Raw genomic sequence first — 26,461 nt, forward strand, 5'->3', positions numbered from 1 at the left:
CGCCGGTTGGAACAGGCGGCGGGGAAGATGGCGGGGAACGGCGGAGCCTTCGCTGGCGCCGGGAGCGGGGAGATCATCCAGCTCAACGTGGGCGGCACCAGGTGAGCCACGGTGCGGGGGTAGCGGGCGGGAGGGCGGGCCGAGTGGGACAGGCCGCAGGCCCGGCCGGCGGGCTGCTGCGGTCCCGCGGGGCAGCGGGCGGTAATCGCAGTGTACTGGCGGGCATCGGAGCGAGGGGGAGCGCCGAGGGGGGCCGCGGGGAGCCGCGCTCCCTGCGGCCGGCGCCTAGCCGAAGGGAGGCTGGGCCGGAAGCAGCTCCGTGCCGGGAGCGCGGCGGTGCCGGCTCGCCTGGGACCTGTCCGCCGGGGCTCCGGGGTCTGGACCTGGTGCTGCCTTCGGGAGGGCCTTAATAAAGGTTCACCCAGCACGCTGCAGGGGTAACTGGCGGCACGAGAAGTGATGGCAGCCTGAGTGGTATCTGCCTGCAGCGGTTGGGCTTTCTATATGCCTGCTCCAGTAATGAAATGTGTCTTGCAGACTCTCTGGGTTTCCTGCTTCTTCGGGGGTAAGTGCCCGAGAGCCTTGTTTTGCCACCAGATCCATAGTTTTCTAGCGATCTGCTGATCTGGCAGCCTCAGAGACTAAGGCTTTAAAAAGCTTGAGATGATACTGCTGCTAACAGCCAGAATAAAGAGTTGTGTTGCATTTGGAAGTGTGGAATATGGCATCTGTAGACGTTTTGGCAGGCTGGCTGAGCTAGATCCTGACCGCAGCTGCCCCACAATTCTCTGTGATAAATAGTGCAACTGTTCCTGTCAAAATGGTCAGGCATGAAATCATTCACATCGCTGTAGCTCGTGGAAACTCAAGTATTGTGTCTTCCTGAGTCTGCATGCAGTGTGGAGCCAGCTATAAGGAACTGCTGCTACAATTTTAAGGTTTTTCTTGCATTACCCAGAAGACGAACTTGTTCTCCTAAGAGTTGTATGTTGCAACCTTTCTTAAAGGAGGCCATAAAAACTGATGCAGAATTCCTTTGTTACAATAAGACATTACGATCCTGGTTCAGCCTAGAGAAGCTGCTTGTAATTTGCATAGGCAAAACTTGCTGTAATGATGCTTTCATGATAACGTTGGTGTTGGCTTGGATCAGATTTTGTGCTACACTGAAAGAGGTTCTTCAGTGAACTCTGTCTCTGAAATTATAGGCTGTTTCATCTTTCAGGCTTTTATTACGGGTGAAATCACGAAGGTGCTTCAAACTGACAATTTTGAATAGAGGCATTTAAGAAGTAAGATGGACAGAGAATTATGTACAGAGCATGAATCAGGAAAGAAATACACATTCTCAGAGGGCTTGTTTGTGCCGAGAAGTAAGAAGAATAAGGAAAACAGTTTTATGTATTCCATTTCCAGTTGAAGGTCTAGTCGAAGATACCATTTGGATGTAACAGGAAATGTCTGCATGGACTTTTTCCACTTAATAGGGAGAAGATATTCAGTAGTACCTCTGCGTAAGAGGTCTTGGTCTTTGCAAGTTCATCTTCCCCTGTAGTGCTCAAATTTGAAAAATATATCTGAGTCAGTTTTTTCAGCTTGCAAAGGCAGGTAACTCAAAGTTGACAGTGGAATAGATGGACTGGACAGCAAGTGGGGGAGAATATTATACACATTTCCTTTCTTCATTAGTTCCTGGCACTCACTAGAAACCTGAAACTCTTAGTTTTGTTCACAGAGTTTCAGGTTTCTAGTGAGTTGTATGAGAAAAGCAAAGTAGTGTTCTCCTCTGCCTGACAGGAGTTACAAGCTCAATAGACTATGAAAAAATTGTTTCGTAACAGACACTTAAGCATGCCAGTTTCCAGTTGCCTATATTTTCTTTAAAATATCTGCAGGCTAACACCTGCTTAAGAGCATTTGAGGATATTCAACTGGGTTTGTCTAATTTTCCTCATATGGTGTCTGTTTGACCACTGCATGTTAGCTGCCCATGTATGTGTTCCTAGCTAAGCTTCATCCTGCAGCGGGGAAAGGAGGACTCTGTCTCATTGTTTACATAGATTAATGTGTATGTGTTAATAGTTTTGAAGTGTATGTGAGTACAAGGTATTGTGTACTGAGCTGGTACCATAGTGATAAATCACAGCCAGAAAATCCTTGTGCTATCTAAACCCACTGACAGAATCGCAAGGAGATGAATGTGGAACCGGTTGATGGCTCGTTTTCCTGTCCTGCTTACTCTGTGGCATGCTATTCTGGAACATCTAGTCCCAAATGTTTTGCTGCTCAGCTATCTAACTGACTTAGGAAATGCCGGGATGGACCCAGCCACTCAAAACACCAGTCTTGACACTTCTTAATGTTTGATTGTCACTCACATGCCTAAATGCAAACATGCCTTCAGATCAGAAATGGTGCTGTAGTGTTTCACGAAGATAGTACCATTGAGTCTTCAAACATCAAACATCTGTTCAAGGATCCTCAATGTCTTCATGGTCTCATCAGGCTTCTTTATTGCTTCAGAATTAATTTAGTATTCAACATTCAGGCTTGTAGAAAATGATAGTTAGGTGTGGTTCTAGTACTTTTTATAGGTCTTTCTACCTGTACATGCCTTCCTGAGAAACCGTAAGTCCACTAGCTTTCTGGGTTTTGTTTTGTTTTTCTTTGTGTTTTTTTTTCTTCCTTCCCAAAACCACAAAAACAACTGAAATTTGTAAAGTATTTAAAGTACCAGACAGTAAAAGGTCTGTAAAAAGACTGACTGGTGATGTTGCATTTATCCCCATAGTTACAAGCAGTATCTGGTTTAATCTTTGACAAAATGAATGTACCTCATTGTTTTCTATTATGCAGATAATATAGTTTAATTAATCCTACCATACTCTTAAAGTTGAGAAGGCTAATGGTCTATATTGTTGATGATAAAAGCTGTGCAATACTGCAAATGTACTTTGAAGTCACTTTCCATCTAAATAGCAAAGTCCTTAGATTCTCTGTTTCTTTTTTTTGTGTGTAAAAGGTTTTGTGCATGTTTGTGCTTATAACGCTGATGCTGTAGATGTTCTGTTAAGAACAGATCTGTCATTGTTATGCCTGTAGTCAACAATCCATGTTCTGTGGGGGCGTGACAGTTCCATATAGCCTCTGTGTTTCTGCCTCTTAGGGGTATAAAATAATGCTTTTTGTTTACATCTTCTCTGAAACTGGAAAATGTAAGCAGTGAAAAATAGATATGTTTAAGGGTGGGTTTTTTTGCAAAAATATTTTGTAATGTATTCCTGTACTTCAGTACAGGTTGTCATGGAATTCTTTTGCAATTCCTTTTTTTGATTTTCACTAATGAAGAGGTCATCAGAGGTTTCTTAGTCACATTACTAGTAGGAGGATATGTTCAGTCTGAGAGCTGATGTGAAGCTTCATGAACTCATTGTCTAAGCTGGCAGTCCAGTTGTCTTCCCTCATGCTAAATCAAAACCAGAAATATGAAAGAGATCATAGTTATTAATTATGTAGAATACGGTCTGGCATAATATAAAACTTTAGTTTGTATTATTTCATAATATTACTCAGGGTAAATACTTTTTTTTAACCATTAATGTTACGCTTCACCACCACCACCCCCTGCCCAAGATTGCCCAAGTAGCCAAATGGCAAATAATTAAAGTTACTGTAAAATATTAACTTGGGCTTCATTGCAGTCTTTTTGAGTCTTAAGAGCAGTTAATAACAACTATAGCATGCTGTTGATAAACTTGTATTTTAGTGGGTGCTTTTTTGTGAGGGGAAAGTTGGGGGTTTAGGTTTATTGTTTTTTTTTTTTTAAAGCATTAATGTTAAAGTATGAGAAAATCAATATGGGAGAGTGTGTTACAAACATGAAAAATGACACTTCTGGGGTCACTGCATACTCCTGCTTTATTCTTGAAGGTAATTCTTGCAAAGAATCAGCAACCTCTTTGATTTTGTGCACATGTTTAAATGATCTCAAACTTTCCAAACACCTTTGACAGCAGCTTTGTAGGATAAATCTAAGAATTCTGATAAAGCAGACTCACTTCCAATTTTACAGCTAATTGTAAACTTACAACTTTGGTTTCCTAGGTTCAGCACTTCAAGGCAAACACTGATGTGGATTCCAGACTCCTTTTTTTCTAGGTATGTGAATTATATCACATCAAACAAAAACAAATTAACAGTCATTAAAATAATTATGTATGTTCTAGTTCTTAATTTATGCCATAAATAGTGTTTTTATTCCTTAATGCTTTTACCCTGTCTCAAGTGATGGGTCAGATTATTTTGAAATACATTGTTATCGAAAAGGCATCTTTTGAATGATGCTGTGGCAGCTTATATGTGCTGAAGACTTGTCACTGCTGAGATGGGGTGTTGTGGAAATAAGGGTCCAAGTCTGCAGGAAAGGGATGTGCCACTGACTTTTTTTATCATATTGCCACTTGTGATTTTACTGACCATAAAAAGTAGCATTGTCTTTATTTCTTTTTTTATAATTATTGCTGTACTTTTTGTTTAGTAAAAGTTTTGAGGGCTTTAATTTGTGATACAGGAGCAGTTGGATTATTGAACATCCTTCTGCTAACTGTTGCTGCTTCTGTAGCTTGTACTGCTTATTGTTTGTATCCTAGAAATTTTGGGCTGTAGTTGCTGTACCTCTACCACCACAGTTAATCTCAGGCACATGAGAGAAGACACAAAGGCTGGCCGTTTTTCTTCCTTGTATTTAATATTTGTACTTTAGAATTCTTTCCCAGTAAAAGCCTGGCAGCTGACATAGGCAGCATTACTTGCTCCCATCTTACTGAAATGTTCAAATAAGTGGAGTGCCAAGGAAATGTCACCTTCTTTGAAGTACGGAAGGAAAGGCAATAGGAGAAAGTCCCTTGCTATTCCCCAGTCTCTCAACCCTGATCTAAGGAAGTTCTTCTGAAAGGCATCTAGTGCTGGGAGATCTCAGAGGTAATTGTCACCCAGACTTGGATGGAATCTTGAAATAAAACTGGTGACATAAGTTAGTTTGCTTCATATCTGTAAAACAAAGTTCGGTGTTGTGTTTTTTACTGATCTGGAGCAAAAGCACTTTGATCTAATGGGAGAGAAACTTTGAAGTAAAATGGTGTGAAAATTCATCCTCCCCACTCTTGCCCAGGAAGTTCTTGCAGAGTGGATTGTAAACTCCTTTTTACTTCAGCAGCTTTTACTGATTTAGTAGATTGTTACAGACTGTGCAGCCCTGTGGGTGCCTGAGAAAACTTTTCCATGCTTTCCAGCTAGGCCTTCTGTTTGTTTTCTTAGGAATATGAAGGTCCTTATGACGCAGCACTCAGCCTTTCCTAGGTGTGCATGCACTACTGCTTTATTTAGTAGAGATATTTCACCCTTACCAGCATTCTGCCTTACCTAGGCAGTTTTCTTTGCTCAATTGTACAGTCTCACCCAAATGCAATCTGCAAACTGACTAAGAGTGGCGTTACCTTGTCTCTGTGTTAACACCTTTCGGGGAGGGGGTTCTAACAAAGATTTCTTGTATTTCAGTTTGCTGAGTGGGAGAATTTCAACACTAAAGGATGAAACTGGTGCTGTGAGTAATAAGTTTACTGATAAATTGCTAATGCTTTCAGTTAGATTCTCTCCTAAAGAGTATTCAATGTGGGTGCTAATGGGAGTTATGCTACTTGAGTCAGCTGTTTTTAAAAGCATGGGAAATAAATGGCTAAATGAATTAACAACATTCACGTTCCTGAGCTTTTAAAACTCGTTTTGACTTTTCCCACTGTTTTCTCTGTCACTCTTGTATTGCATAACCCCTAATAGTAGTGTCTCAGAAGCCTGCAATTAAAATGCTCACATCATCATCTTTGCTTCAGAAACCATGAGGGGTAGTGGCCAATTGGACTTCACCATCTGTTCACGTTTTGTCACTTAATTCAGTAAGAGGAAAATGCTGGACTTTTTGAAAGAGTTTTAAAATGTCATCATGTATTTGATTTGATGTAAAATACACTATCTTCTTTCTTACATCAAAGCCCAGTTGCAGAAATGTTAGTGCTACTCAGCAGCAGAATGACTGGGCGTATTTAATTTGGTTATGTCAATATTTCAAAGACTTTAGGACAGAATGAAGGTCTTGTAGACGTAACTACTTGAATGTCTTGGCACCAGTCTGGTCTCCAAAGTTTCATTAAAATCAGTAACATATCTGGATTTCTTGGTTCTCATCTTCATTCCAAAATAAACAAGACTGGAACAGTGTGCATATTTTTGAGCTCGTTCTGTGTTGTACAGACAAGGCAAAGACAGAAACTGTACTTTAATCCGAAAGAGCTGCTAATTGCTGTATTGCAGAGGAGGAGGGGTAGTTTTAGTTATATAGTATTGCATATGTAGTTGAGTAATCACAACATGGAAACATAGCTTTTGTTGGCAAATTTGTATAGCAAAATGGTCACTGACATTCTTAAATGCAAAGCTGTAGTTACAGCAGTGTTGTTGGGTGATAGTAAGGCACACAAGCACTTTGCTAAAAGCGTGGAAGTAATTGTAACGGTAACTGACTTCATTTTTAAAAAAATCTTTAATCTTCTAAACATTCTACATTCTAAACACATGACAAAGTGAGAATACCCATTCACGTTTGTGGAGACTCTAGAACCTAAAGAACACGTTTATTAAGTGCCATCTGTTTGCAGCAGAATATATGTCTTAAGAATGGTGAGTATATGTTAGAAGAATAATGAAAGCAAAGGGGTGGCACAAAAACTTTGGGTTATGTTTGTCTGTTGACTGCCTTAAGTTCAACTCTTCTTTCCTGTGCTCAGCATAAAAAAACCCAACATTTTAGTTGATGATTGCTCCATAATAATGCTGACAGCACAGCAATTTTTCTTTGCAGATATTTATTGATAGAGATCCAGCAGCATTTGCACCCATTTTAAATTTTCTTCGCACAAAGGAGTTAGACTTACGGTAAGAAGTTCTAATTATTTTAACTGAAAAATAATTTGATGAGACGCACTAAAAAACTTTAAGTAAAACTGAACTACCTTCACTAGCTACTTGGGTGTCTAGTTTCTTACTCAGCTCCCTGGTAGATTTGGGGGCCACGTCTAAAATATGTGTGTGGTTTGGTGGAAGCAGACATGGTAGCGTTCTGTTTTGTTAGTGGATGCTTACACTTTAAATCACTGCTGGCAATGGATTTCTTTATTGTTTCTGTATCCTTGTTTTAATGAAAGTTAATTCATATTAAAATCACTTTGAAATCTCAAACATCAACATGTTGAATGCATTTGGTAGTAACTGCAAGCAGGTAATTTGAAGTTCACGTTGTGTAATATATGGTTATATAAAAGTATTTATATTCAAGGTATTGACTTGCTCTGAGTTTTTTGTTTTGTCTTTCTCTAGGGGAGTGAGTATCAATGTCCTCAGGCATGAAGCTGAATTCTATGGAATCACTCCTTTAGGTAATTTTTTAAACTTTTTTTTTAAAATAATTTGAGCTTACCTCACATTTATTACTATAATAATGACCCACTTACAAGTCCTGGGCAGTTGTGACCCTCAAGGTTTTCAGAGTGATTCAGGAGGTTATTTGTAATAATGTAATGTTTCCTGGGAAGTCAGAGCTATGGTCATATCTGGTTTTCCTTGGTAGTGAGAAGACTGCTACTATGTGAAGAACTGGAACGCTCATCTTGTGGCAGCGTCCTTTTCCATGGCTACCTGCCTCCTCCAGGTAATTTCACATCTGTGGTCTGATGTGGCTTGCAGTCTCTTGCTGCTTTAGTTTGTGGGGCAATTGGCTAAGCTGGTTACTCTAGCTGTCAAACTGTCCAGAGACAGCTTTCCTGTAGAAAGATTATAATGAAGGATTAAATTGAACATGGCTCTGAATAAAAACCAAAACTTTTCTCTGCATGCTGTATGGAATGGCATTTTTAGAGCACTAGGCAGTTGGGCTGGCATATTAATAATGAGCAGGCTGTGCTTGGTAGTAGACAAGAGTAGAGGTTCAAGTACATTTCCGTTAAATGATATCAGCATGGAGTGCTTCCTTCCTTTTGAAGGTTCAGTTATTTTAGGTGCCCTGTTTCTAGATGACACGTCAGCTCAAATGACCTTCCCTTAATAACTTGAATACTTGTTAGCTTTTTAATTCTGTGTGGAGATAAGCACAGTTCATGTGTTAAACTGAAGTCTAGGGGACATCTAGGCAATTGTTGACAAATTTCTGAAGGCGATTCCTTGAACTGTGAATACCAACGTAGAGAGCAAAAATACTTTGATTCAGTGTTATGATACTGCCTAATTCTGATAGCAGAGGAATTTCATCATCTGCTGTCAGAATGCACAAGTGTTTATGATTCTATTATGAACCTTTATTTTGAAAGTGAACGATTATATGTTATGTTGCTGACGCTTATAAAGTATAACAAAACATGTCTCTTCTTTTATAGGCATTCCCAGTCGTAAAATAAATAATACTGCTGGGCCACCGACCGATGTTAGAACTGGTCAGAACTGCTCTGAGAGTGAGATGCATGGAGGTGGTGCCCAACCTGCACTTTCTGGCACTGGGGAAGGCACAGTCAGGCTAGGTGAGGAATGTCAGTTTTAAAACCAAAACAAATCATGAATATGACTGTCACTGGAAGTAACAACTGAATTACTCTATTGTGTTTTGGTCTGTTATTCTTTGTTTGCCTGTTCTTAAATTGCTGCTTTTACTTAAACACTACTCCCTATACAGTATTTAAAGCTAACTGCTGCACTGTTAAGATGTGAAGCTGAAAGGCAAGTCAAAGTTGTTGGCTTTTTTTAATACAGTCTTAGACAAATGTCTTACACTGTACTAAAGCCTTGATAGGAAACAGACTGACCAGTGTCTCTTTGGACTTTTGTTCAGGACCTCCTTTGTGTTCTTGCACCTCTTTATTGCTCCTGATGCCTCTTTTGCCCTGCAAGAGTCGAGTTTTTGGGGTAAAGGTAGTCTTCAGTTGTTTTACCCTAAATAAGATAGGCTTGAATTCTGCCATTTTTCTGCTTTTGACTTCATAAGCAAAATGATGCTGTTAGAAGCCTCATGTTACTGCTATGATCATGGGGATTGTAGCAGTGTTAGGAAAATCTAGAGTATGTTGAAAGTTGGGCTCATATCCAGGTAATACAAAAATAATCCTTGAATATGAATTCACAGCTCTTCCCTGTGAGTTGCAGGTTTGGAAAAGGGCAGTCTTGGGGAAAATGAGAGAGATGTGGTCTTTAGGGATTAGTTCTGTAACAAATGAAGTCTGAGAGCTAGCTTAGGGAGGTACCGTAACCACTGATACCCAGTACCATCCAGACATTTCTGCCAAACCTAATTTAGTACATACCAGATCAGGCATGCTCCCACTAGATAAGAAATGGAGGAGCTATAGGTACACTGAGATACTGGAAATTTAACTCAACAGTCTGGAACAATAATACAAGGTTGCATGAACTATTTAGAAAGAACTTTTACAGAAGAAAGCATTTCTTCTTATTGGATAACAGTCCTCAAATATTTACTATTGGCAGGCTTTAAAACTGGGGCATGTACGTGCCTCTGTTGTTACGAATACTTTGCTTTGTAGTGACCAAGATAAAATGTCTATGTAGAAGTGTAATAGTTATGAGGGTTGTCAGGAGTAATATTGTTAACTGGAATCAAGCTGAAAATGTGTCTTGAGAAACTTCATTATCAAAGTTTCTGTTGCATATCCTAGCAGAGAGCTTGATCCTGTTTTAGGTGCCTCTGCTCGTCTTACAATACCCATCACTTGACTGACTTCAGCTTTGTTGTTTTTAGGATTTCCTGTGGACCCACGGAAAGTCTTAATAGTAGCTGGCCACCACAATTGGATAGTTGCTGCCTATGCCCATTTTGCTGTTTGCTACAGGTATGAATACAGTGGCTTGTCAGGTTACAGGAATCAAAAAAAACAACCCCACAATAATTTGTTATGTGCAAAGCAAGAAGTTTGTTTTATTCTGAAATGACAGTGGATTGCATGTGTTCAGTCTGTTCCTATAAATATGAATTGCCACTTTTGCTTGTGCAAATTAACTGCTTGATAGGAACTCAAATTATGCAGTTCTTGATGCCGTTGTAAAACCAATTTAACTGCTTCAAAAGCCCATTTTAAAGCAGGCTTTGAAAAGAAAGATTCATTAAAAAAGTTCTTCCTACGGTATGGGTTTAAAGACAGTCTGTGAAGCTCAGCTGTCACAGAACTTGAAACAGTTAAAGGATTTTTGTTCTGTAAGTGATGTACCTTGTATTAAACTTCAGGGGTTTTTTGGCTTAGAACTGTTAAGCTCTTGCTACTTCACCCAGATGGCAGAAAAATGTCTTTTATAAGTATCTTGTAAACAGACAGGACATTTTTTAAGTTCAGGTGAAAATAAGTAACACTGTATTACTGCAGCTGTTCTTAGTTCGCATCTGGTGGTATTGATTTAATTGGTGACTGTCTTTTCAATGAAAAGTAATGTTTTAACAAGAGCTGTTGGCAAAAACAAACACTGCTGTTGTAGTGTGGTTCAGAAACGGAAGGGAGAATAGAATACGATGTGAATAGCTTCTTTCCTTACTGCCAAGCTGAAGTCATAGTTTGATACCATATAAACCATTAATTTACTTGCTTAAACTTTATAACTGAAGTTACATCTAACTCGCCTCTTCTATTCACCACTGCAATTTATTTTGTTTTAATTTACACTAAATCTGGCTTTTCTTGCTCTACTTAATGGTCTTGTTTTCAACTGTGCTTAATGGTCTGACTGGAGAAAGAGGTGATGATTTGCAGTTGTCTTTGTGCTAATCCTCCCCTGCCTAGAATTTTTTCTTTGGCTTTTTTCCTGGGATGCTAGTTCACTTAAGTGAAAGATTCTGCCTTTTTCTTGCTTGGTGATCTCCTTAATGAGTCTTGTTACCATTGAACTTAAGTCATTAGTGATACTTATGGTGAAGCATGTCAGACTTGAGTGGTTGCTGGAAGAGCACAGGTCAATATAGTGATTTAAAGTGCTGCTCTTTATAGTGTCTCAAGGTAGCAGTCCTGTCTTGATTTGAATATTTATTTTCTTCTGGAACTTGCAGAAGTTTTTTCTCCTCTCTGCTGCATCTTAGCACATTTTTTTATTGCTTAACAAGAGAAGTTGCCCAGAGTGTCCTGAAGTGTTCGAGGAGACAGCATACGCTTAATACTACTTCCCTCTACCCACAAATTTTAATAGACTTTTCATATTCTGCTTTGCTGCAGTCAAGTTATGTGATTTTTAAGATTTTTATGAGGATTATTTTATTGTAAGGGTAACATCTGAACTTTAGCCAGAATCACTTCTCTTAAGTGGTGATTTGTAGTGGACTGGACAATGAATCCCATGCAGTAAGAAATTAAAAACATTCAGATGTTAAGTTTTGTGACTTTCTATTATGCTGCTTGTAACAGGTATTATTTAAATACTTAAGATTATTTTACTAAAAAGCTACAGTAAAGCACATTGTATCCTAAAGATAGCAGGGGTTTTTTTCCTCTTTGAAGTATGGTAGAAGTCTTCAAAACTTGATAATATAGCTTGTGAGACTGTCATGGTTGCTTTAAAGGCCTATGGATATTATAGTCCTGGTCTTAAGTCACTTCACTACAATTTATTCTGCATACTATATGGTTAGAGCACAGTGAGATGTGGTGCTTCATCTCCAGACAGGATACAATTCTGAAGTGAAAGAATGGCAAGAATTACTGTAGATAAGGTTTTGCTTTCCATGAGAACATTCATATAACTTAGCTGTGTAGATTTACTGTGCTCAGTTGGAAAGTATCTTCTAGGTTGCTACCTGAAATTAAATGGGGTAATTTTTGCTTTTCTGACATCATGTCAGTCTTTAAAACTGCACAGGTGAATGATTCTTGAAAAATAAAGCTTATAGTCAATCCAATGTAGTCTGTTTACAGTACAGCAGAAACAGAAAATGTGACTGCACAGCACAGCTTTATGCTAGAATGTGATTGAGTGTCTTACGTGACATGTAAGGCACCTTGCCTGTAGAATTATTAGGGGTTTCTTCTGTATTATTACGCTGGACCTAATTCTTCTGCATTTGGGTAGCCCAAGCTTTTGGCTGCATGAACCACATTGGTTCAGGCTTAGACTGAGATGTCTGTCTGGGAATCTCTGACCTCTGCTCCCTGTTCCTCTTCCAGAATTAAGGAATCATCTGGATGGCAGCAGGTGTTCACGAGTCCCTACCTGGACTGGACAATTGAGCGAGTGGCTCTCAACGCGAAGGTGGTTGGAGGACCTCATGGAGACAAGGATAAGATGGTTGCAGTTGCCTCGGAGAGTAGCATAATCTTGTGGAGCATTCAAGATGGTGGCAGTGGCAGTGAAATCGGTAACTAATTGCTTGTTTTGATAGTGTGTGTGTGTGTGTGTGTGTGTGTGTGTGTGTGTGTGTGTGTGTGTGTGTGTGTGTGTGTTTAACCACAAAGAACTCTGGGACCTTATTTTGAGGTAAGTATGATCACCAGTGTTTGGTAATCAATTTAACAAAGTGACAAAGCAAGCTACACTAAGCAATGTATTGGAGCATATTAACTTACTTCTCTGTCATGTTAGAGGAATCCTTTCACAAAACCAAAAAGATGACTCGTAAAGTAGTCTGTTTGCTGAACAGATACTGACTAATAGTGTTCAGTTCAGCTTGAATTCTTCTGTTAAGAGGCAAATTAGACTTAAACTTTTCTCTGTACTTGCATTTGAAACTAGGCCATAGGACCAATGAAGTTAAGTTTCTGAGATGGAAAGCTACAGATGCTGAGTGCGCTCTTTTCCTTTGTATTATTAAAGCAGTATTTTTGCACAGAGATGATGTGAAGGTTTTGGTTCTCTGTCAAATGTAGTTCCTAAATGGAATTTGGAAAACTAAAAGATCTTAATTTTCTGACTTGGGTGTCTAGGTAGGAAAAAGCACACTCGACTACCCATAGCATATATGAATTGTCACACAAGGACAGGCAATTAGGGGTGCTTTAGAAAACAGCAAGATGATGTTTGCAGAAGTAAATATTCCTTACTACTTATCTGATGGCTTGTCTGGCTCACTTGAACAAGAGTATAGAGTGAGTTTGGGAGGCAGGGAAGGGGACAGCATTAGGACCTTCCTCCAGCCTAATCCCTGGTGTTTGAATCATTATTAGGCCAATAATATTGTACCTCTGGCAGTGGATACTGCTAACGAAGTACGGCAGCAGTCCTCTAACGTGCATACTTTTCTCTGAAACTTAGTGCAGAATTGTTATTAGATGTACTTCCATAGTTGAAATCATAACAATTAACGTGGTCATTCATTAAAGTCAAACTGACCAAATTCCATGTATCAAAACTTGAAGAGCTTACTTGAAAGGTGCTCAGGCAATTTCTAACTATGTTAGTGGTGGTTGCTTTAGTTCATGCTTGGGTGAGTAGAAGCACCAATTCAGATTGTTGGGGAGAGCTAAAGGTTTTGCATGAGATAATGCAGCTGTATACTGCTCTCTTGTATGTCAGCAAAACAGAAAATGAGGTTCCATTGTATTTAAAAAAAAATAAAAAAGGTAAATCTGAAAGGTATATCTAAAGGTTGAAGGAGAAATATCTATTAAATGGGAAGTAAATACTATGCTTGAGAAGCCTTGTCTTCTGTTATGCTCCCCTTGACCAAATCTTAAAGGCAAGGAAGAGTTAGCATGACAGCTGTACTCCTGTTATAGGCATTGCTTTCAGCACAGTGCTATTACATTTCTCCTTCATTTTCTGGTTCAACTTAGCTGCTTGTGTTGCCTTGGGATTTGCAATAAGGTAGGTGAAGCACTGTCTTGGATTTTTGGAAATTAAGTGCAGAGAGAGGGGAAAAACTGTAAGTGGACTTTTACTTCAAATAAAAACTCTAAAATATTCCAGTGTCATAAGGTTCTGATAACTTGGACTGTGACTGAACATGGCAACAAAACTGAAGGAAGCGCTTTGGCTTAACGGCTATACAGCATGGAAGTGACTTTGTGAAACAAAGGAAATGCCATTTGGGGCCCAGGGGAGCAGAGAGAAAGTGCCTACAGGGTTGAATCTTTAGTCTGACTAACAGTGGAACAAAACCTACTGTTCCTCTTTTGGATGATCGGTTATACTGCTTGGTTAAAAAAATAAAATATTCTTGTGTTAAATAATACCGACTTGAATATAGCGGTCGTGCTTCTTTGTAGTGATAAATGCTTGCAGTCCTGCGTTGGGTTAGAGGCACAGTACATTGCTATCATCTTCTGAACGAAACTGCGTGTTTGAAGCAGTCGTTGGTGACACCATCCTCAGAAAATTGTGTGGGCTGGCATCTTTGTGATAGAGCTCTCCCAGAGCGCGCTCTTGCCTTTCAATATTACTTACATAAGACACTGCTGCTGGATTGCTGCTGTAAGCAGTATTTTACTGAGGGACCCTTAAGACAAGAGCCTGTCATTACATATAACGTTGTCTCCCCTGTGGATGGGTCTCAAGATTGTTGAGCCTAAGTAGGACTGACACTTCAAATTCCTCCAGACCATTCAAGCTGTCTTCCTTGATTTCCTTGAACCTCATCCTTCTCTGGAGTAATCAATTCTAGTTGTTTCTGTGGATTTCTTTATTATTGCCTTTTTCATGTGCGTTGTACTGCTGAATCTTATCTGCATTGAATGATTGTACTGTGCCTTGGAACACAGTTTAGCATCCTAATTAAAACATAAGTATATATTGAGCTTCCTGAGGTCCCTTCTTGGGGGTGTAACAGGGCTGCTTCTTGGTTGGGAATTGCACTATTCATTTGGATTTCTCAAAAACAATGCTGGCAAACTTTCCAGCTATTGGGTACTCCTGTTTTGAAGACAGCTGTCTGCCGTAGTTAAAGTGTATTAGTAAGGAGTAAAAACAGTATGTAGAGTGAGCAGTATGCAATAGGGAACTTGTGAGTGAAGCTTGACACTTGGTTGTGTAATGTATCCCCCCCCCCCGGTAGTGATGACTTTTGTACTTACTGGCGGTAGAACTTAACCTTTAGTTACTTACAAACTGAGTTACTTACAGGGCTGGATTGCTGGACTTCATAGCTGTCAAACTTGGAACTGATTTCAGACCATTTTAGTTTGCTGCAACTTTTAAATACAAGGTGCAATAATAGTACAAAATGTAGTATGCTGTCAGAGTTTGCACTTCAATTAAAAATACTCATATTGGATCGATGATGAGAAAGGGAAGCTCTACAGAGAAGACAGATTTTGTGGAAAAGCTCAGATGTTAAGGTCTACTATAACTAGTCATCAGTGCCTGTCATGTTCTACAGTGTTTGGTGAGGTTTTTTTATTAAGTGAAGTGTTCATGATGCCACATTTGCTGTATGTGGAAGATGAGCATTTGCTGCAGTCTTCTAGATTTTGAACAGTATGTGATGATTGGTGAAACTGCTTCCCTGTATAGTTTCAGTTTTTAATAGCCTGTACTCTACCCATGGACTGTAACCAAACTTCAAGACCTGGAGATGAAAAGAGAAAGAAAGAAATAAGCTTTTTGCAGGCTGCTTATTCTTCTGTGTTCAGGTACTTGTGCTAAAATGGAAATTTGAATGTATTCAAGTAGTGTTACATTGTTCATTGTTTTTCCAAGAGTAAGGATGAAATCTTGTAGCCATATTTAGTTTCTAAAATACACTTTCAGACTATGTCTGTTTGATTGGACTTAAAATATTACAAGTTCTGACCACTGCCTTTTTTTAAAAAAATTGCAATCTAGTAGACATAAACATGTCTAACAAACCCCATGAAATTACTATTTCTTAAATGATACATAATAGTCAGAGGAAAAAACTACCTCAAAACACAAAGCAACAAAAAAAAATCTTGCTTACTGTAATAGAATTTTTATTTATTTTTAATGCCTGCCTTAAGATATATAAAGTCATTTGAAAATTTGATTCCTGTAGAAAAATAAGGAATGTGTGCTTCATGTGGGCTCTTCTTCCTTCTCTTGCTTCCTTTCTCCTTCCCAAGTAATGGTTGCATCATCAGAGGTGTCATTTAATTTAATGGAACCTGGTTTGCTGCTTGAGTGGTACCTCACCTAGCACGCTGCACGCCCAATTTTTGCTTTTCTCTACTTGCTAATGTGATATGTGACATATGATAATAGTAGAGAGATTCCATTGTTATGGTGTTTTTTCTCTTTATTTTAGATGAGCTTCATAGACTCTTCATTTTTTGTAGGAGTGTTCAGTCTTGGAGTCCCTGTAGATGCTCTCTTCTTCATTGGCAACCAGCTGGTGGCTACAAGCCATACAGGGAAAGTGGGAGTGTGGAACGCTGTGACTCAGCATTGGCAGGTGTGTTCAATTCAATTTTCTACACCCCTTTTAATAAGCAGGTATGTCTTACCAGTGAAAAGAGAGAAAATAAGCTGAAGGCGTGTGCGACGTGCCTGTCACAGGGTTTTTAGCCCTGACTTGCGTTACAGGGTTTGCGACCTTGTTACCTGAGTATTACTCCTGTACTGAGTTGCTTGGTGATCCTACCAAGCGTGCTTTAGGCTTCTAAATAAAAGGACATAATATGATTTGGAATAATAAATGTGTTTACCTGTTTAAATTTCTTTGTGGATTACTAACTTTTTACCAAGTCACTAGGATTATAGGAAATAAAAATTTTGTGGAATGTGTGACAGCAATTTCTGTACTCTCTGGAGGAGGAGGAAAACAAGTTAAGCAGGCTGTCTGGGGATCTCAAAAGTTGTTTTATGATGAGAGGTGCTTCTTCAGCAGAAATAAGTGTCCACCTTACATGCCGATGCTTCTGGCTGCGCTGACTTTATTCCTGTTGTCAGAATATGTACTAAATAGAGAGCTCCTTGGAGTCTGAGAAAACAGCCAAACAATCACATGAATAACAAAGCCTGTAACACAGCCAGTCACATTTATGTCTTTGTGGCACAAAACCTGGATGCATAAAAATCCCAACATTGCCTTGCAAATCTCTCTGAGCAGAACAGACCTGAGGCTCCTGCACTCTTTGCTGACCAAGTTCTGGTTCAACCCTTAAGCAACAGTACTGCTAACAAATGACATGGATAATAAGCATGGGACGGCAGTTAGTATGGTCTTGAATTAAACAAAACACTATTTAAAGCTCTACTGATGTCCTAACAAAATCTTCTGTTAAGAGCCAACCTAATGCTATGTGTCGAGCTGATGTTTGACAGTATTTTCTAAAGGAGCAAGTCATAAGGAATAAAACCTGATGTCTCATTCATCTTTGTTTCCAGAGGAGAGACAGAAATCTTTCTGATCACATTAATACTTCCTTAGTTTGACTGACTGTTCCTTTGGTGAAAGCATTTCTTATTGAACAGTACAAAATCTTTAAGAAGGGCTTATATGCTGGGATGTCCTAATAAAAACAAGCTTTCTGGCTAATTATGTTTTTCCTCAAGGATGAGAATAGTTCCCTTTAAAAAACCAAACAAAACCCCAAACCACAAAACCAAAACAAAAAGAAAACGCTTAATCCAACCAGTTTCAGGGTGCTTTCTGGACCTCAGGCTCTTGTTAATAAGCAGAAAAAGGAACCCATCTTTCTGTAGCTCTTCATCTTCCTTTAGAACACGTTCTTCTAGAAGAAGCCCATAGAAACCTAAGTAGCATGGTTGTACTTCTTCAAATTCCTTATGAGAATGTGATATTTGTGTAAATGTTTTCAGGGAGTTGTCCATAGCTCTGGATGTAGGATGTAATTGCACCTGCTGCAGAGAGAGGTTTTGAGAAACAGACTGTGCCAATGACCCATTTCAGACCAAGAACTTTTTAGGCTCTCTTTCCTGAATTTTGTAAGCTCTACGTTAAGGAGGCTTAGTTATGTGCAGAGCTATACTTCCTTACATTGTGATTTTTGTATTAGATGTATTACACCCTGAAGATATAACTCTGATTTCTGCCTCTAATTGGTTCTTGCATTTTCTTCCCATCTTGGAGATTTGAGCAGACTACCTGAGGTGGTTTTCCTAGTACTTAAATTTATTGTAGATGTTTTTCAGATGACTTTGCAAATCTCCAAAGCAATCAGAAGGATGCTGCTGGTCAGAAAGATAAGAATTTAGGCTGAAATGTCCATGAGTTAATATTCAGTGTCCAGTTAATGGACTGAGTGTAAGGTGTAGTACAGGAAGAATTATATAATTTTGTCCATGTTTGAATCCTCTATATAAAATAGCTTTTGGCTTTTTCTTCCTTGGGGCTGAAGCAAAAAAGAATTGCTTGAGATGGGGAATCATACCATATATATATCATCATGCTTGACATCTCTGTCCCACCTGAAGGGATAAGCACACCTTTTGATCCTGGAGGGCAAAGAGAGGGCATTCTTAATCCCTCAGCTTAAGTTGTAGACTGTTCGGTAAATGTGATAGGGCTGCCTTGGATGTGTATTGGCAGTGGGAAATGGTGATGGGACAAGACTTGCTCTCCATTATATATTTGCTAGAGATTGGCAGAGGGACACGGGAACTGTGGGCAAAGGGAGGCTTAGGGAGGCAACATCTAGTTCCATTGTCCAGCAACTCCTTAAGGAGTTGTCAGAAAGGGAAGAAGGGATAGGACAGAAAAGTGTGGAATACACTTAATTTGCATGTTTTTTGGGGCAAAAAATCCTGTTCTGAAGATGTGGTTTACCTGCAATGCTCTCACCTTTATGCTCTTCCAGAGCAGCTGTGCTAAGGCGTCAGCGTGCTTCTGCTGACCTCCGTGACTTAAGATGCGGTTTGGTAGAGGAACATTATCTACCAGTAGTAATTTTAAAATGCCACTATGTGTGCAAGTGCATACATTGCAGCTTCCAACCAGTACCAAACTCTGGTGTTCTTCAACAAAATGTACTGAAATTGTCTGAAAACTGAGATCTCAAAAGTAGCAACCTAATTTCTTGATTTGCTTTTGTTTTTTCCTTTCTGTTTGCGCTAGGTTCAGGATGTTGTTCCTATCACAAGCTATGATACTGCTGGGTCTTTTCTGCTGCTGGGCTGTAACAATGGCTCTATCTACTACATAGGTAAGAAATGCGGGGGCCAGGGCTGAATAAAAAGGATGTGGTACTGAGTGGCTTTGTTCTTAAACTCTTTAGGTGGTGTAGGTTGTATTGGGATGATCCTGTCCATAGTAATAAACAAGTGTCTCTTCCCCACAGACATGCAGAAGTTCCCGTTGCGAATGAAAGACAATGATCTTCTAGTGACAGAATTGTACCACGATCCCTCCAATGACGCTATAACAGCACTCAGTGTCTACCTCACACCTAAAACAAGTCAGTATTCTCTTTCTCTTCAGTGAGGACCCCTTACAGACATGGGATTTTTTTTTTTCCTAAAGGAACTACTTCTATTGCTGCATAGCAGGGTTAAAGCAGACAAGGTAGTCCTCAACATAAATAACGAATTTTTCTTCATTTATTCATCTTCAAATGAATGATCAACAGTAGGTGTAACTGTTTCCCCTTACATCTATGCATATGTATAAATAGGTACATGTAGTTATGTGTATATGTGCATATACTTGTATGTCATGCATTATTCATAGTGTAGTAACACGATGCATCATATATTAATGCTTGTGCATTGTGTACTTTTGCTGGGTTTAAGCCTTTTAGATGAGATATGCACTTAGATTATGAATTGTATTTATTGGAATAGCTTGTGGTGAGGTGGGAGGGGAGATACAACCTTGCTGTTGCTCTTAACCTTATAACCAGTACTCTAAAATCATTTCCATATGCAGTTAAATGATGTTTAACTACTGCATCTGTACACCCTTTCACAATCCCAGTGCAGTTATCTTTTAAATTAAGGGTAAAAAAGATACAAAAAACCCGCCAAACCATAAAACAAAGCAACCCCCCAAAAAAACCTCAAGGTGAGAAGAAAGGTTTACTCAGGTACCTACACTGATACCACACACTGATACCACAGTGACCTTCTTACCTATAGTTCTCCCTGCTTTTGCCTTGCTTTCCCATTTGCCTTCTGCTAAGGCAGAAAAAATAAACATTATATGGCATGTGTGGCAGTGATATTGACAGTATCACTGAGGAGTGCCAAAATACTTCATGGTGTGTGATTTTATGCATCTCTTCTTTCATTTCCAGAAGGGAGGAGGGAATAGGAGAGAATGCTGTTATTCAGACAATGTTGAAGAGTGTAGTGTGGAATTGGAACAAATGTTGGGGCTTTTTTTAGGGGCAAAAAGTGCTCTCTGTTCATGGGAAAATATGTAAAAAGTGTTTAAATAAATACCTATCTTACTGTAGAAGCTTGGAAATAGAGTCTTCTACTGCCTTGTACCCTGGCTCCAGTATGGCAACCTTTCATTACTGGGGGAACAAATGTGTTCTTGCTTCCTTTAGGTGTAAGTGGCAATTGGATTGAGATTGCATATGGCACCAGCTCTGGAGCAGTGAGGGTGATTGTACAGCACCCTGAAACAGTTGGGTCCGGGCCTCAGCTCTTTCAGACCTTCACAGTTCACCGAAGTCCTGTCACAAAGATCATGCTCTCAGAGAAACACCTTGTGTCAGGTAATCTGTTCTATTCACGGATTCATATTGGTGCTTCTCCCCTCCTCCTGAGGAATGACGTATTTGGAGGCATCGCTCTATAACTTGCATTGTTTGCATGTGAGAGAAACGAATTGGACTCGTTTAGGGCGGAGAAGGAGCTAGACTGGCTTGGATCCTCTTTCTTAGAGTAAGCATTCTTTAAAGCCTTTAGGAGTTAAAAGGCCTTGGTGTTATTTGACCAGACACTGGAACAACTAATTCTTAGTTTGTGTCTTATTCTAAGATTGTCATTTGTGGAAATAAGACTTTGTAAACAAATGTATCCCTGTGAAGTCTTACTGTTGTGGGCAGGTCTTTTAGGACTCCTCATCTTTTAACAGTCTCTCAGGAGCTTTCTGGATTGCAGCAGAATATGCATCATCTCTTGGGCCCTAGAAGAAGCCTTCCCATGGCTTCAAAGTGCTGCCTGCGTTTCTTCTCCTGGTGTTTGTTGTGCTAGCCTGTTTGTCTTGTCTTATGCTCAGGAAAGTGCCTTGCTTTCAGGAAATGATCAATCACTCCTTCCTCTGTAAGAATGTGTTTCACCCAGAATCCAACAATTAGGGCATGGCAGAGAACACCTTTCTGCTGGTATCCCAGATCCTTTTTAAAACAGAGCAGGAATCGCAATATCCAGTTATACAGCAAACAAGCAGTGCAGAGGTCATCTGTTATCCTGCAAGTTAGTGCTAAATCCTCAGTGCCAGGAAAGGGCACATCTGTATGTAGGAAGATCTAATAGAAAGCAGGCTTTCAGCAACAGTGCGTGGAATGTTGGATATGTAGGTTATCCGGAGAACCTGTGGATTCTCCCTCCCTGGGTGTGTTCAAGGTCAGGTTGGATGGGGCATTGGGTAACCTGGTCTTGTGGAGTGTGTCCCCTGCCATGGCATGGGGGCTAGAATTAGATGGTCTTTGAGGTCCCTTCCAACCATTCTGGGATTCTGCAAATTGTCTGGAGGTGCTGTGTGACCTGACATGGATTAAGTTCTGCTTGATCGCTCGGTCTTGAAAAACTGTTGTGCAGAAATCATTAGAGGACTTTCTCGAAAGTTTTGTCATCCCTTGTGAATGTTGTTTTACATCTCTTCCTTTCCAGTTTGTGCTGATAACAACCATGTACGGACATGGACTGTGACTCGGTTCCGGGGCATGATTTCTACTCAGCCAGGCTCAACACCTCTTGCATCATTCAAAATCTTATCCCTGGAGGAAGCAGAGAGTCATGGCAGTTACTGTTCTGGAAACGACATTGGTAGGATGTCTCTCAAATGTGCTGTGCATACGTTCGATGGTCTCACAAAGGTCTGACAGACCTCTGACCCTCTAACATGCCAGTCAGCTGATGGGTGTGAGCTCTTAAAAGCTGTTCTCCCCTTGAAAAGATGGCAGGGATCAGTAAGGTTCTCCTGGAAATACTTGGTACTTGTGACTACACTTAAAGGGGTTACTCTGAAGGTGGGGAAAAAGGGAGAGAGAACTTCCAAACACAGATGCTCCTTCCTTGAGCAAACTGCTGTCTGATTTCACTTTCAGTTTAACTAGAAGATGACAAAGCATAGGAGACTTTATTAAAGCAGATGAGCATAGCAGCATTTGGGTTTAGTGAAAATCACAGTTCACTGTTCAGTCAGGGTTAAATGATGCACATGTGAAAATTTCTTAGAAGAATCTGAAGTTGTGACAGAGTTTAGTGAAGCCTTGAAACTGCAGAGGCAAGTGGTGCTGGCACATTGCTGTCACAAGGTGCTGAAGGAATGCATGCCAGTGAATATGGGTAGGCAGGTAGTCTAGATTCCTTTGTAGTCAGTCTTGCAGATGAACCTTTGATGAATAGAATGTCCTGTGAACACAGGGTGGGTCAGTACTATGGCAAAGGATCTGATTAAGCCTTTTTAGACGGCTAGGAGCTGCAAAATAAAGTACTTGTTATGTAGGCCTAATGTAGGGCTTGTGCTGACATAGTAATTCCTCCAGGAAGATGCAAAAAACCTCAAAAATGGGTGTCCTTTAAAGTGAAGTAACAAAAAAAGATTTCTATCTGCAGAGGCTTCCAACTATTGGATGGTACTTACAGCTGTCAGTCATCTTTGTTTCCCTGGTTTGATGCTTGAAAATTGCAGTGGTCATACTGATACGAGTTTGGGTCTTAGGGACTGTGTAAGGATGAAGGTGAGGGAATTAAAATGATCTGGTTTTCTTTCTTTCTTTTAGGACCCTTTGGTGAACGTGATGATCAACAGGTGTTTATCCAAAAAGTTGTTCCCATCACTAATAAGCTATTTGTAAGGCTGTCTTCAACTGGGAAAAGGTACCTCCACGATTGGGGTTTCAAGTGGGAAAGTGTTTGGGTGGTGGGGTCTCCCATCCCTTGGGGATGCATGCAGTTGCACTTAGCAAGCTTCTGTGGTGTTTGACAGCTCTGGCTGAACTCTAGTTTGTGAGTTACTCTACTTCATGATCTTGTGAAACCTAGAAACCAGATGGCATTTTGCAAAACGTGGTATCGGAGAGTCACTTGAAGTGGCTGGCCTGCTGAGCACACAAAACAAACAGTTGTGGAACTCTCAGCCATGGTACCATGCTAGCATTAAATTTCAAAACTAGTGCTGCAGCTTCTGGTGGCAGGGATTGTGCTGCTTACAGAGGCAGACAGGGAAGCAGCTTCCCTCTTCCTCTGCACTTGTCCTTGAAGATAATTCAAGCCTTTAGAAGGCAGTCTCACTTCTAGGTCAGCTGAATGATTATTTATTTAGCCTTGACTTCACAGTCAAGTGCTACCAATGTAGTAAAAAACTTGCCAAGTAACCACAGCTGCTTTTCTTTCTGCTAGGCTAGGAGGATGGCCAGAGATCAGCAAAGGTGGTGCATCTCAGTTCTATGCTTCTCACTGTTCTTGCATCTCTTGCCTGATAACTTTGAACCTGGTGAAAACATTGATGCCTTAACGCTATTGGCATCTGAATCGAGGTCAGAAGCCCTGCGAATTACTGATGGGCCTGTGGGTTTTTTCCCCTAACTTCAGGCTAGATATGGATGTAGCGGAGAGTTTTGTAAAATGACTTTTGTCACTTTCTGGGTAAAAAGCTCAATACAAGGGGTCAGTAAAAGAAATTATCCAGAATATGTGAGGTTCTGGTGTGGAGTTTGGCTTAGACGCTTAGTTTTGGGAGTCCTTTTCCTCTCACTCCCTAAAATAAAGCTTTTAAAATAAAGGGCAAAAAGCAATGGAGAGCTGCCAGGTCAAGTGATACAGCAGTTACCATAAGACAAAAGTTACCTGTACAGATAACCTCAGATTTATCTTCTTAGGAATTTTTTTTCAGCTCTTTCATATGGTTAAATGTGCCATTTCTGCAGGTTGTTTTCCTAGAGTGTCTAGCATAAGGAAGGGGTGCTCACCTGCTGTCATTCTTGTGAGAGCCTTACATTTCTAATCATTGCAAAACGACAGTGGACATCAAACACAGGGAGGTGGGTTCCCTGACAAAAATAACAAGCAGCAAGACTGCAGGTGGATGGGAGGGGATGGTTCTGTCAGCAGCTGAGCAACATGGCATTCTGTAAGCGAAGGAATTTTCTCTGGAACAAAGGTCTTTTTTGATGGCAAGTTTGCTGCCTTCTTGGAAAATCAAAACGGTGCTGAGTTTCCTGGCCAAGCTGTGCTGGGGCAATTGTTTTGGTAACTTGGGGGGTCTCCTCCTGTAGGATCTGTGAGATCCAGGCAGTTGACTGCACTACCATCTCATCATTTACTGTGCGAGAATGCGAAGGATCCAGCAGAATGGGCTCCCGGCCACGCCGCTACCTCTTCACTGGCCATTCAAATGGCAGCATCCAAATGTGGGACCTGACCACAGCTATGGACATGGTTAATAAGAGTGAGGATAAAGGTAAGTTGTGTTATGACAGGACTCTGGTGCGCTTGGTTTTTTTGTCCTCACATATACAGGAGCACAGCAAATGGACTTGAGCACTAAAAGCAGTCTATTTCAGATGTTGGCGGCCCCACAGAGGAAGAGCTGCTCAAGTTGCTTGACCAGTGTGACTTGAGTACATCTCGCTGTGCCACACCCAACATCAGTCCTGCCACCTCAGTAGTTCAGCCAAACCGGCTTCGGGAATCTAATTCCAGGTAGGTCAGCAAGGGTGGTGCCAGCTGCAGGCACCAAAGGCTTTGCCCTTTGTGAATCTGTGTCCTGAGTGTCTTCAACTATACACACATAAGCCTCAGTTTCTGCAGCTGTATGTGTGTGTGGATTAAAATATACTATGGGAATTTGAAGCAAGTGATCTGGGAGCCTTTCTGTGGGGGTTGCAGTGGTGGGTGGGAGGAGGGTGTGCAGAAAAATTGGCTGCTATTCTCAGGCTAATGTCTGCTCTACAAATCCTTAGTTGTTGGTTTTCTCTTTTGAAGCCTCCAATTGCAGCACCATGAAACAATCCATGAAACAGCCACGTATGGCTCTGTGCGGCCGTACAGAGAGAGCCCGCTATTGGCAAGAGCAAGGCGGACAGAGAGCTTTCACAGTTACCGGGACTTCCAGGCTTTTAACTTATCCAGCAAGAGCCCAACAGAAAAGGCAGCTGCTGCAAATGGGAATTCAAGCCAGGCAGAGGCCAGGAAGGCAATGGCTGAGGGCAGTGCAGCTGAGAGGAAGGCAGTCCTGACAACAGCACTTGAAGCACGAGGCACGGGCATGACAGATGCAGGCGGCGGGTGTTGCAGTACAGAGGTTCACCGTGTGCCAGAGAGCTCTCTGGATCTCAAAAGAAGAGGACTGGAAGAGGAGAGTGAAACCAAAGCAGAAAGCAAAAAGAAAATGGGGTTTGAAGGAGCTGGTTTCCTGGGAAGGAAGAAAGTGCCTCACCTGGCCTCTGCACCTGTCCTTGCTGAAGGTGGGCCTGAGCCACCTGGTGCTGCTTCTCCATCACCTACGAAGACAGCTGCTTCACCACGTCACCGGAAGAACGACTCATCCTGCCAAGACTACGGCTTGTGAAAATGTGACTTGTGGCATAGATGAGGTGTGGGTGCCCTCTGGCTGGTGGCAAGCATAACAGTATGTGTTGTGGGTTGTTTCTTGAATGGGACTTTGTGATACCCAGAATGAAAATTGTAAGGTTGTAAGAAAGTACATGGCTGCTGCCAAACCTTTGAAAAGTCCTCCACCAAAGAGTGGCTTTATGTAATGCTACAAAACGTAGTACGGTACTTGGTCCAAAATATTGTTGTGCATAATTGCGTAAACGTGGTCAGGCATGTGATATGTTGTGATTATTTCTGTCTTGGGGGAAGGGAGGGTGCTAAAGGAATACATGGTTGCTCAGTGGAAGATGCCTTTTAGACACAGCCACACATTGCTCTGCAGAGCTGCTGCTGTCTTGGCTGAATTTCACCTCATTCACGGGGCTGCCTCTGCAGTTGTGTTTTATGAATGGGAACCTTGCTCCGTATGCTGCTGTCTGAAATCTGAAGTGTTTTGTGCAGGTTAAGGAGGAAGCTATTCAAAATAGCGTATTATTTTGCCTCTTAGTCCAAATAAATTGCCAGAGGAGTGTTGCTTGTGCTTTTTGAAAATATGTGGTGTCGGATGATGGGTTTTGCTGATTGTGACTGAGCACGTGCATAAAAATATGCTTGGCAGAATCCACAGAACTGCCAGTCTCTTGAGAGCTTCCTTGTCACTTCCTCTGGAAAAAGGACAGAGATGAATATGGGAGTAGGTTTACTGTCATGGTATAATAATTCTCAATTACAAGTGCCTTGACATGAT

At 40.7% G+C, this 26,461-nt stretch overlaps 1 protein-coding gene across 1 annotated transcript; it reads left to right on the plus strand.

Moving 5' to 3' along the window:
- On the plus strand, window positions 1-26,371 carry KCTD3 (potassium channel tetramerization domain containing 3). The gene is made up of 18 exons (XM_084261227.1): window positions 1-101; window positions 4,105-4,158; window positions 5,557-5,602; window positions 6,914-6,987; window positions 7,429-7,487; window positions 7,679-7,759; window positions 8,481-8,621; window positions 9,854-9,944; window positions 12,255-12,445; window positions 16,317-16,432; window positions 19,058-19,145; window positions 19,281-19,397; window positions 20,493-20,663; window positions 21,784-21,939; window positions 22,899-22,995; window positions 24,393-24,577; window positions 24,681-24,819; window positions 25,102-26,371. Exons 1-18 carry the CDS (start codon window positions 28-30, stop codon window positions 25,685-25,687), a joined length of 2,466 nt encoding a protein of 821 aa, XP_084117353.1. The 5' UTR covers window positions 1-27; the 3' UTR covers window positions 25,688-26,371.
- The last annotated feature ends 90 nt before the right edge of the window (window positions 26,372-26,461 follow it).

The sequence above is a fragment of the Gallinula chloropus genome, assembly GCF_964237585.1.
Source record: "Gallinula chloropus genome assembly, chromosome: 3".
NCBI classification, from domain to species: domain Eukaryota; kingdom Metazoa; phylum Chordata; class Aves; order Gruiformes; family Rallidae; genus Gallinula; species Gallinula chloropus.

Coding starts and splice junctions, on each gene's coding strand:
- KCTD3 (XM_084261227.1), top strand. CDS start 28: ATGGCGGGGAACGGCGGAGCCTTCGCTGGCGCCGGGAGCGGGGAGATC. Junction 4,159..5,556: donor CCAGACTCCTTTTTTTCTAG/GTATGTGAATTA, acceptor CTTGTATTTCAG/TTTGCTGAGTGGGAGAATTT. Junction 9,945..12,254: donor CATTTTGCTGTTTGCTACAG/GTATGAATACAG, acceptor TTCCTCTTCCAG/AATTAAGGAATCATCTGGAT.